Source organism: Athene cunicularia, assembly GCF_003259725.1.
Source record: "Athene cunicularia isolate RWA chromosome 1 unlocalized genomic scaffold, athCun1 chr1_part2, whole genome shotgun sequence".
Taxonomy (NCBI): domain Eukaryota; kingdom Metazoa; phylum Chordata; class Aves; order Strigiformes; family Strigidae; genus Athene; species Athene cunicularia.
Window position 1 is genome coordinate 24,592,048 of NW_020799092.1, and position 11,831 is coordinate 24,603,878.

General features: G+C 43.1%; 1 protein-coding gene across 2 annotated transcripts; it reads left to right on the forward strand.

Annotated features, from left to right (window-relative positions):
• The first annotated feature begins 295 nt into the window (after window positions 1-295).
• On the forward strand, window positions 296-10,894 carry PTHLH (parathyroid hormone like hormone). 2 transcript variants are annotated; one of them, XM_026841073.1, is made up of 4 exons: window positions 296-396; window positions 683-805; window positions 6,402-6,824; window positions 10,755-10,894. In XM_026841073.1, exons 2-4 carry the CDS (start codon window positions 705-707, stop codon window positions 10,762-10,764), a joined length of 534 nt encoding a protein of 177 aa, XP_026696874.1. In that variant the 5' UTR covers window positions 296-396; window positions 683-704; the 3' UTR covers window positions 10,765-10,894. The 2 variants fall into 2 exon arrangements, with proteins under 2 accessions (XP_026696874.1, XP_026696875.1); XM_026841074.1 differs by lacking the exon at window positions 296-396 and adding an exon at window positions 520-573.
• Window positions 10,895-11,831: the final 937 nt, after the last annotated feature.

An 11,831-nucleotide genomic window follows, 5' to 3' on the forward strand; every position in this document is an offset into this window, starting at 1 on the left:
TATAAGAGACAGGCTTAGACCTCTCGGGCTCTCCAGCCGGGCAGCTTCAGTTCCCTTGCCCTGTCACGGCTGGGGACCCAACTTTCCGAAAGCAGAGGACGTGAACCTGACCTTTTTTTTTATGTTGTTGTTGTCCTCCTGCAGAGGTATACTTAAAGACAGATGTATAGATGCACCACTACCTCCCCCCCCCGCCCCTTGAATCTCTGTGTGTGTGTGTGAGCCCCCCCCAGCGTGTGTTTACAGAGAAGAGGGTCGCTGAGCTGAGTTTTGGGAATCTTTCCTTATCTGCAAACTAACCTAAAGCCCTGAGACGGCGGCTTAGCGGGCTGGGGCTGAGCAGGGCTCGGGGAGACAAACGGCCGCGCTCTTTAGCCCGATTCAAACACGAGCGAGGTGATTTTTTTTAATTTTTTTTTTAAGTGATACTGCGAGAGATCTCGCCTCCGGGCAGCCAGAGACAGAGAGAGAGGGAGGGAGGGAAGGAAGGAGGGAGGGAGAGGCAGACAGCGAGGAGGGGAGAGAGACGGAGCGAAGTTTGGAAGAAGTGAGCCGCTGCCGAGAGCTCAGCAAGTTTGTTTTTCCTTCCCAGCCTCGGAGCTGGCAGAGCCCGAAAGAGGGGACTGCTTGAGGACGGAGCTGGCGCATGTGTCCCTCGGGACTGATCTCCCTTTCCTTGCAGGTTTTAAGACCCGGAGGATACAATGTTCACTAAACTCTTCCAGCAGTGGAGTTTCGCCGTGTTTCTGCTGAGTTATTCCGTGCCCTCTTACGGGAGATCGGTAGAGGGAATCAGCCGCAGACTGTAAGTTTCTCTTGTTTTGTTGGTTTTGGGGTTTGTTGTTTTTTTGTTGTTTGTTTTTGGGTTTTTTTTCTCCTCGCTTGGGTGATGGGGAGGGAGGCGGCCGGACCCCCGACCACCAGGAGCAGCCCTGGGGGGCGCCGGTAGCGCTCCCGGAGTGACCCGGGGCTACCTGCCCCAGGTGAGATAGGCAGAAGGCGTTGGGGGCAAGGAAAGGGCATTTTGCCTCTGCCTGACCTTCTCAAGCTTTTGGGAAGGAGATGTCCAAGCCGAGGGTTCATTCCTTCCCTTGGGAGCAGCGGTGCTTGTCCGGCCGATCCCGCGCACCTCTCCGCGTCCTGGGAGGGTCCTAGTAGGGAGCATCCCGTTTTGTCACACTGCCGTTTGTTACACTAAATAACCTACACTTCTTCGGCACTGGCACGGAGCCAATATTGATAAGGGCAGGGGAAACATGCAGTAGCGAGGGTCATCGTGAAACTGAAGTAGTGAACGATTTCTTTGGACTTCTGCCACTTTAGAAAAAAAAAAAAAAAATCCGAAGCGAGCCCAGTATCTGACTTGGAGGCAGAGGCATATTTTTTGATAAATGATAATGTAACTTAAGAGAGTCAGTTCAGGAAATGACCTTTTTGCTCCTTCCAAAATAATCAGCATGGTTTGTACTAATACCCCCCACGCAAAGTGCAGAAGAGAAGCCACTGGGCTGATGTAGGAGCAGCTGTCTCACACATCTAACTCACTGGCTTTCACTGTACTTGCATCAGATTTTCTAAGGAAGAAACACCTCAGCCACACTGTGGAGGGCTGTATTGTTACTATATTCAAAAGGAAGTCAGATTGGAGAAAGAGGCTTGGAAAATCCAATCACAATTTATAGGGAAACATGACACAGCAAACAATTTCAGATGGTTTTCCTTGTAAATGTTTTACGACATACATAAGGACAAGATCTCCAAATAGCACTTCCTCTGCCATTTCAGAAAAAAAAAAAAAAAAAAAAATCCCCCAGGTGAAGTGACTTCAGACACACCTAAACTTTGGCAGCAGGCAGACAGCTATTACAAATCTCCTACAGCAAATTGTGTAGAACATGTTATTGCTGATAATGCTACAGCGTATTCTTCCCAGGCCATTAATGCTTAACTGGTTTGTACTCCTTCAGACTATTGCTGAGATGTTTCTTTCATCTGAGATCAGTTTCTTCTCTTTGGATACAGAGGAACCAAACTTTAGTTTTAGAAATTAAAAAATTGAAAATAATTGAAGTACAGTCAAATGCTGTTATTTTCTTGGCTCGGAAACTCTGAACTGGATCTAAGCCAAATTTTTGTTTGTTTGTTTGTTTTGGTTTTTGGGGTTTTTTAAATTAGATTTGCTAAGAAATTCTCTCTTTTTGAAGTTAGCGTTGTTCTAACACTTCTTTTTAAAGGTCAGGATTAGAGGTCTTCCCAACATCCCCATTCTGTCCTGAGCGGGGAGAAAAAAAAAAAAAAGTGGAAGCTAAAGAGCCAAAATCCATTTCTCAGCTCTCTCTTTGCTATGGCATGTAAAACACACACGAGAAACCAGTCAGCTGTCAGTTAGTGGCATTCACTTAGTTTTGTTTGTGGGTACAGCACAAACACAGACACCACACTCAAACATGTGTCCTGTTTTAATATCACCACAAACCATTCCTAGAGTTAATGGTTAATAACTCACTTAAGCCTAGAGATGGTTTTTTTTTTTTTTCAGTCAAAGGCTTAAACCAGCAACGGATGAAAATACTGAAGCACGTTATTAGAGCCATGCAGAAATAATCAAAATGACATAGGCCTGGTTCTACAGACTTTGCTGAGGCAAATCTCCCATGGAAAGCAATAGCAAATTGTCCCAAGAAAAGATTGCCAGACATATTATTTGTTATAGAAACGCTTTAGCTGCTGAAGAACTTCTGAGAAGCCCAGTAATGCCTCAAAGTGAAATTAGATATTTTTATCAGCGTGCCCAGACACTGCAGCACCATGTCCCCAGATCTGTTCAAAATATTTTTCCTAACCCTGAGATAGGTTGAGCAGTTTTCACTCCCTTTGGAGCCAGTGGCAAGGGCGCTCAGTCTTGCAAAATCCAGACAGAGAGCTGACTGAACCCTTTCCAGTTATTTTGCTGAACTTATGATCAGACCCAGTGTGAATAGTCAAGGATAATAGCGGTTAAATAAGAGCAAGTCTGAGACAGAAAGTTGTTGCTTGAAGAATGTTGCCTCTCAGTGACGCTAGATATCTAAGGGGAAAAAAAATGAAGAAGGAATGTGCCTGAAAAGAGCAGCTTATCTAGAAGCACATAAAGTCAGGATAGTCACAAGTCATGGATTTCTATTGTTTTCCCCATAATGAGACATTAAGTCTCGTGTGTGCATAGTGAACCAGATAGAGGAATGAGTCTGGACACTCCAGTCAGATACAAACCATCAACATCCTTCTCTCAGAAGTACCTACTACTTGGAAGCTCAGCGTTTACTGTGCTTGGTTTGGGTACAGAATCTTTTTCCTTGAATGAGAGGTGCATTTTATAGAAGGCTGGAAGGGACCTCTAGTGGGTCATCTTAACCCTAACAGCCTAATATTTTTTTTACATATCGTACCCAATATGTGAATGCAATCATTCCAGTTTCCATTGCCTTCCTACTCTATGTGTGTGGGTGATGTTGTTGATATCTCCATTATGAAGCACTTCTTACATCAGCCTTCTTGGGCAAGTGCTTTTCCCTGATTTACAAACATAGGAGTTGTTTGAATAACTGAGGCAGAAGGTCAAAGAGATATCTATCTACCACATCTTCTCTGTTTTAAGGAGATTTTTGATCTAGAGCATGCAAAGGAAGTTGGTAGGCAAAATGTAATCCTTAAGTCTGGCTGAGTAATAAAAGTCATGTGAAATATAACACTACGTAATGTTATACAATCATCTGGAATAGCAGAATGTTATTTGGGGCCAGACTTGATGCTAAATATCATACAGACGTTTAAACAGAAACCCACCCTCTTTGGCACACTGACCCCTCGCACGTCAATCCCCGCATTATTTTGGAAATGCATACTCACTCAACATGTAGACCTTGTAATGCTCTTTGACTGCCTTGTGTGTGCTGGAACCAAATCCTTAGGTTTCAGCTCTGTAAAATGGAATAGCTTTTCAGTCAAGAGTACTTTAATAGCAGGCTTTAGAGATTCAAGATTTTGTCACAGTGGGTAAATTGACCAAATACACATTACAGGATTAAGGCAGCTTTAGGTTGACTGTGATAAAAAGGAATTATCCTTGGTAGTTTACAAGAGGCAGTAGGAAAGCTTTGCTCATCGCATGAGGCATGCTGTTTTAGACTCAGTAAAGCACTGAGATTTTGTGTGCTTTTCGTAAACGAGAATAGTGAAACGAGAACTGCATTTCCCATGCAAATATCCTGGGAAAATAGATCACTGAAGCTAGGAATGTAACGTGAGCAACAATGGACAGCTCGACAAGCAGCACAGAAGGATGCTACTCCGAGGAGTCCAAGGTACTAGTTTTATTAGCGTACTTGCAAATCAGACGGACCTTAATGAGAAGGTTGTTAGAAATGGCTATTGGAGAGCTTCAGGGAGCGCACCGGTCAAAAAAATTCTCCTGGGGCAGATCTTGAGCTTGCGTGAACGGTCACACCGAAGAGGACGGAACAATGTGGGTTCAGCTCAATATTATCACATTGCGTTTTTGCTTAAGGACACCGAGTGGAAGGGCATAAAATATTTGCCCTGAAGCCTGAAGTTGTCCTGATTTTGGGATGCTTAAAACACAAACAAAGCTTGGTCAAATGTGTATACTCACAAACCTGAGTATATGTAGGCCTGATTTTGAGCAAGCATCCCTACTGTATGACTTCATGCCAAAACAGCAGTCATCTTTCCGTGTCGTTGTGGAATGAGGGAAAGCTGCTGTTGGAATTTCACACTAATAGGGACGTAGTATCACTTGAATCCATCACTTGAACCCAACACTCAAAAAGCGCAGCTCTACAAAGACAAACATTGAGGGGGAATACTCTTAAACCAATGTTACTTGAAGTTGCCAATTTCAAATCGCTCTACTGTTGATTAATCGCAGATCTAAAGAATTTGGCTGAAGGGACTGAGAAAGATCAGTTGCAGAACACTCCCAGTCATTCAGCATGTTGTCTTTGTCCACCGCATTTTGACATGTGGTAATGTAGCAGGGTAACTAGGTATGGGTTGGAAGGAAGGAATATTCACTCACAGTTATGTGTTTTCTCCCATTTCACCCACATGCAGAAACAACTGCTTATCCAGCTAACTGACCAAATGATTATACGACAGGCAAGGCAGCGAATTCCTTTTCTTTGGCCAGTAAGAATCCGGTCACATGCGGTACCCTGATGCAAGATGAGAGGCTACATAGCCAATCTGCACACTGAAGTAGGGCAGTTGGAAGGATAAACTGTATTATAGCATTCATGGGAACACAGCTAAAATCCCAGCTTGTGCTCTTTCTGTGGTTCACAGTGCAGCTGTGCGTCTATCCCAGACCAAGGAAAAAGCATGTATTTTCTCACGGTCATTTATTATCCAGGTGCCACTTGTATCTTCTTTCCTCAGATGTTTCATACCTTCTTTTGCCAGTACAATATCTCTAAAAGACAGAGAGCTAACCATCTCCCAGTTCCTCGAAAACAAGACAGGGGTTGGTGAACCAAAAGGTCACGAACTCAGGAGAAGTAGCCGAGAGCCACTCAAACGAACCAGAATGCTCTTGAAGAAGATCCAGCACAGAGGGCTACCATAAAACTCAGAGAGCGCAGCAGATGAGAAATTTGGTCCCAAGAGATCACACTCAAAGGAATACTAGAAAGGCTTCTAAAACCATAATTAGACACAAGTAGCCAAGCGGTAAAATCAACGGGAGTGGCTGAGGCTCATCTCTGCTGATGCTCAGGCTGCCTGGATAGCTCGTTATGGCCTGAAGTGCCTATGTTTTAGGCACCCAAATTCAAACATTTTTCCATTACGCTCCTATAATTACACTTATTTAAATTTAGAAGTGAAATGCACTCTGATGCACTTATTTACGTTTTTGAAGTACACGACTGAGCAGAAGGAAATGATTAGACTGATGTTGTATAAACACTCCTTCCGGACTCAGTGCAAGTACTCGTTACTGCCTCTCTTGCTCGACTGCAGTGCTCCGTTATCTGACCCTTTAGTTTTCCCATCTCTGACAACTGTCATCCTGCTTTTACTGCCTGAAGTGTGATATATTAAGAGTTGTAATGCTTTCTTAGAACAGAGCAGTGACTAATCCACCTCCAGGTCCAGTGGTGTGTGATCGGTCAGCTGAGAATTATTACCCACTTAGGTCTTTCCCTTCTCTGTAGGGAGCAGCTACTCTCAGAAGCAGGACTTGCTCCAGCAGTCTGACTTAACTGGATGTCTCCAGGCCTGAGAGCTGGTACACAGTCACTGTGGCCACCACTGCCAGAGGAGAGCGGAGTTCTGCCAGGTACTAGGCAATAACCAAATCCTAAATGTTTTTTATTTCCCCCTCCCCTCTTCTCTTTCTTTAGCAAACGGGCTGTATCAGAGCACCAGCTATTGCATGACAAGGGCAAGTCAATCCAAGACTTACGAAGAAGAATATTCCTTCAAAATTTAATTGAAGGTGTCAACACTGCAGAAATCCGTGCAACTTCAGAGGTTTCACCTAACCCTAAGCCTGCTACCAACACGAAGAACTACCCTGTCCGATTTGGTAGTGAAGATGAGGGCAGATACCTAACTCAGGAGACAAACAAATCACAGACCTACAAGGAGCAGCCCCTGAAGGTATCGGGGAAGAAAAAGAAAGCAAAGCCTGGAAAACGTAAGGAACAAGAGAAGAAAAAGAGGCGAGCCCGCTCGGCTTGGCTAAATTCTGGCATGTATGGAAGCGATGTGACCGAGAGCCCACTCTTGGACAACTCTGTTACTACACATTATCACACTTTAAGGTAATTCTGCTATATCCTTTTGGGGGGAATACCATGTATTTACTGAAATTGTTACCCTTCGGTGTGAGAGGCCAAGGCCTCACTCAAACCTGGAGTAATAGCACACCTTTATGCTCAAAACTGGGCCACAGCTTTCCAAGCAGTGCACAGTCTCAAGGTACTTTCTGGAGGTAAGTAAGTACCCTTTCCCCTTTCCACCGGTGACAAAATCTTTCTTACCCATGACAAACAATTCGAGTAAACCACTTACAGCCACAGTGAGCTTCCTGAAGCTGAGCGAGTAGTAAGTAAAGTTATTTCTGCGAAAAGAAAGCACATCATAGCCGTTAATATTTCCTTTCCTGTTTTAACCTTAGTGTCTCTCATCTCAGGTCTTGGTCCCACACTTGGGCCTCAGCAGATTGAAAGCTTCGAGTTTTATTTAAGGCTCTGCATCTATAAAATGGTGAAGTTTTCTTTCCTCCCTCTCAACGCCTCCCCTTTTTGGCAACTTTCCTACCCTTACTTTACAGTTTTTCATTTTACTGTTTAACCTTAGGGGAGAACACGGAAAATTTCTCTCTTAGTAATATCTGCAAACAACGCAGACCAGCCTCTCGCCATAAAATTTTCCCTGCCATTAGGACTTTTTAATTCAGCTCCATCTTTTTTGCCAGCTCGTGAAACAATTACGTTGCTGCCGAAAAATGTTGAGCATTGGTTTTGGAGAGAGACGTGCTTCCCTCATGTATGACAATGAAGCGTTTTTCAGGGCAGTGGTGGGCTGGAGACTTCAGCCTAGGTAACCCAAGTGATTCAACCTCCTGAAGTCATCTCAGCCGGAGTGGAAGTCTGCAAACTTGCAGACAAAGGCAAGAAATTCACTCCTCAGGTCTCCTCAAATGTTTGCATTCTCTAGAGCAAAAACGCACCCTTTCCTGTCACTTTGACAGAACAGGGGCATAAGAGAAGTGTCACTTGCTCACAGTAAATCCCTTAGGAAGAGACACCACTGAGGGATTTACTAAAATCCAGTCTTGGGTTAAGCTTTACAGGCCACAGTTTGCAACGTGCTCCATCACCTCAACTTCTACTGAAGTTCTACATGAGTTTACATCTTCCTCTACATGAGTTACCAGCACCTGGGGCTCGGCATTCAGTGTCCTGGACCACAAACCAGTTGGCATGGCTGTAGCAGTTAGTACTGAAGTAAGAGAGGCTGGTTTGTCTTAGGACAAACTTAGGGAAAGCGCACTCTGGGACTCTGGTCAGGAGACACCTAATGTTTCAACAGCTCTTCAGCAACTGTGGTGGCCAATAAATAACATTGTTTTCGGCACACAGAAATCTTGAATGTAGGGAAAAAACTTCCTAGGGCATTTCAACTCATTTCTTTTTCTTACTACTCTGTCTTTGGTTGTATATCCAATGGGATATGTGAAAGAAATTACAAGTACAATCCTGTTGATTTTCCTAGTTCGGTCTTTCTGTTTCAAGTATGGCCGGATGGCTGAAGGCAGTCAGCATTACTGTGGAGTCCAGACTGCTGAAGGCAGGCCAGCTTTACCTTACTGATATTGCTGCCCAAGATGCAGTATTTCTCCAGGGCAAGAAACAGATTCCTAAAGAGGACCTACATTCTAAATACTTAATTGAAGATGATTAAGCAAAAAGCAGCCCTAAAACAGGAAAACGAAATTCCTCCTTCACAAGTATAGAGCATAATATTCTGGTTCAGCTCTTAAGAAACTACTAGTGTACAAGCTTGTAGTTATCCCAGTAGGCTGGCAAAAGATGTAATTTCTAAACGTTAAATGAAAGCAAGTCCCAACTCCCTGACATGTACTTTAGAGAGGGGGAGCCAGGTTCAAGGTCTATGTGGTTGCTGGCGCACGGTGGACAAGCACATTTTAGATGGAGGGATGGGCACATCTGAGTGAGGCTGATTCCTCAGCTGGACTGAGCTGGGTCAGGAACTTCTACTCTATGTGCCGGTGGAGGGAAAGGAAGGTGTGTGCAGGCAGGATTTCTTGCTTCACCAGGAGAAGCTGCTTTTGTAGCACCCCTAAGGCCAGCTGCAGCTTTTGAGAAGCATCATTACAGTGAAGAAGTGGACATGCATAATGCAGCGGGGTAAATGTCCAGGAACTGCAAAGATAAGCTTCGTTCATGCTTTTCGCTGTAACTTTGTGCTTTTCTGCTCAGCACACTGAATTAAAATTCTTGTAGCAGTTCCCTTTGCCCAACCTTGATCCCAAAATTTTGGGTTTAGGTCAGAAAGAAGACCAAAAATAATGTGCTCCCTAGATCTTTTGACTTCCTACAGGAAGTATCTCATAAAAGAAGCCAGTCTTGCAAAATCTGGGACCAAATCACAGAAAGCAGCTTGCAAGTAGTCATTAGCACAGAGACCATTGTCGCGATGTGGCTTAGCTTAAACTCTGAAACAAAACCTAAAATCCAGATACACATAGACAGTCACGTTGTATGAGTTGTGCATCATTATTATACAGACTGTGTTATAGCCTGAACACACCCAAGTATTACTAGTTAATTATTAAGGAGCCTCATGCTAGCGTTTCCATTCCAGGCACTTAAAACACATGGACATTCCAACTATATTCCCATTCCAATTCGATTAAGCTGTTATTACCTAATTTCCTAAGGAACCTTTCAAATGAGTAAACTCCCTAATGTTAAACGTAGTCTCATTTTCAATGTACACATTAAAACCCCCTCTCACATGCTCAAAGATTTGCTTTTTGTGTGTGTGTGTCACACCCACACACGTCTGCCATGTGGAACACTACCCACAGTCCAGCAGGAGAGAATCCTGCTCCATCCCATAGCTACACATTCCACCCTATAGCTGTTTCCCAGGGAACCAACATGCAATTACAGAAATGTGCCGTTGACAGGGGCAGAAGGGAAAAAAGCCCAACCCACCCCTTCAGCATTTCCTGCAGCACCGCTAAGAAGTAACTTAAAATAATGTTGTGGTATAGGGAAAATACTGACAGGGTAGGAGCAGCCGCTGCTTTTGTTCTCATGCTCGTATGGAAGGGAGGAGGAGAGAACTCACACCAATCTGCCAGCATCCCGTAGAAAACTCCCAAATCTGTACACAGCCGACTCTTTCAGCTCGGACTGAATGCAACAGGAGTCAGAGCTTAACACTACAAGACGCTCGTTTTCTATCAGGACCAAGCTCTTTGGCTCCCAGAGGGGAAGTTTCAGGTTTCTAGTCTTTTCATTCATTCAAGCACTTAAAGACACACGTTATCAAGGGTCTGTTCACCTCAAGACCTGAGCAGCCTTTACTGCACATACTCGTGTACATGACACCACGGAAATAAATACCTCTAAGATGAACAGGTGGCCTGTCGGTGGGAAAGACAAAGCAAATAAACCCCGTGAGACTGCTCTGATCACAAGCCTGGCATCCCACCCAAGCAGTTAACACAGCAGGGCCATGATCGCCACAGCATCCAATAAGGACCTTCTGTTTCTGCTATTCAAACAATTTTTCTCATTTCTCCAACTGTATTTTTAAAAGTTTTAGCACTTGGCATATTTATTATAGGTTGATACAATTTTTCTACCTGTAGCGCTCAGGAATCTTCTTGCACGAGGCTCTAAAGAAAAGCAAAACCCTTTCCTATTTCTCTGAATATACAATATATCGGAATAGTTGGCCTCAGTGTCATGACAAACCGCAGGTCTTCATACCACCAGATGAGATGCACTGAAGAAAATATCATAGAGGTCTTGAAAAGATGTCTAAACCAGTACAATTGTTAAACAGGTCTTATTACTGCAGGTGTTCACTAGCAAGGTATACCCATTATAGTCTGTGGCACTCTTGCTTTTAATTTTATATCCATGTATTTGACTTGAAAAATTAAATTTTTCTCTTTTTCCTGTCCTTTTTTTTTTTTTTTTTCTCTGCAGGAGGCGCTGACATTTTCAGCAAGAGATTTTTGGAAGACGTATTGCAGTATTCTGTAATAGTGAACGTATGGGAAGTATTAAAATATTTATTACCTGTAAATATTGTAAATGCTCAGAATAAAACCTTTTTCCCCCATTGCTCTCTGAAACTGCACATTTGGTTATTGTGAATTTTCCCTTTTTTTTTTTTTTTTTTTTTTTTTTTTTGGCTAAGGCTAAGACAATTATTATTGTCACATTTACCATAATTTATTTTGTTGACTGGTGTATTTATTTTGTGAACGTATCTTGGTGCTGCTGACTTTCTATATTTTTTTTGTAACATAATGCACTTTAGATATACATATCGAGTACATTGATAACTGACATAAAATGTTCCTGTTTTGTGGTTGACTTCAATGAATGCCTACATACAATTGTTCAAACTGATTTTCCTTTGTGCATGTATAATAGCAGTATTTTAAAATTTGTAAAGAATGTCTAATAAAATATAATCTAATTCAACCATGACTCAGAGGGAAAAATGTGTCCTTTAGGAATTTCAAGGGCAGGGATACTATTTTTTTTCTTTACTACATTTGAAAATCATTTTAAATTTAATGTGTTTACATTGGTTCAAACTCCCACATTTTCACATTAGCTTTTACTTAAAAATCACTCAGACCATATTTTGTTCCAGTGGTCTATTTTAAGTCAGCTAAGTTGCTGAACAACCTGGGGGTACTGTCATAGAGCTCAGACCCCGCTGCAGGGAAAACACGATTCCCAACCTTTCCAGCCCCCAGCCCTGCAAAAGCACAAGCATTACACCCTCTGAATGAGAGGATGTGAAAAGCAGCCCCAGGGGTTGCATCACTTACTACACTCTTGGAAGGTGCTCACATGTCACACCCCATAGCCTTGTTCAAAAAGAGACAGATGCTCAGCACCCTCGGCTCCCACCAACTCTTCTCAAAGATGCAAAGATGAGGAGAATCTCAGCTCTTTGTGCTCTGAGACCTTCTTATGTCGATGTGAGTCGGGGCAAAGAAAGTGTTTCCTGGGTGAACATATGAAGGAAAGAAAAAAAAAAAAAAA

Bases quoted from the DNA above. Each gene is read 5' to 3' on its own strand.
- PTHLH (XM_026841073.1), top strand. From the start codon at position 705: ATGTTCACTAAACTCTTCCAGCAGTGGAGTTTCGCCGTGTTTCTGCTG. The intron at 806-6,401 runs GTAAGTTTCTCT...CTCTTTCTTTAG, and splicing joins GAGGGAATCAGCCGCAGACT to CAAACGGGCTGTATCAGAGC.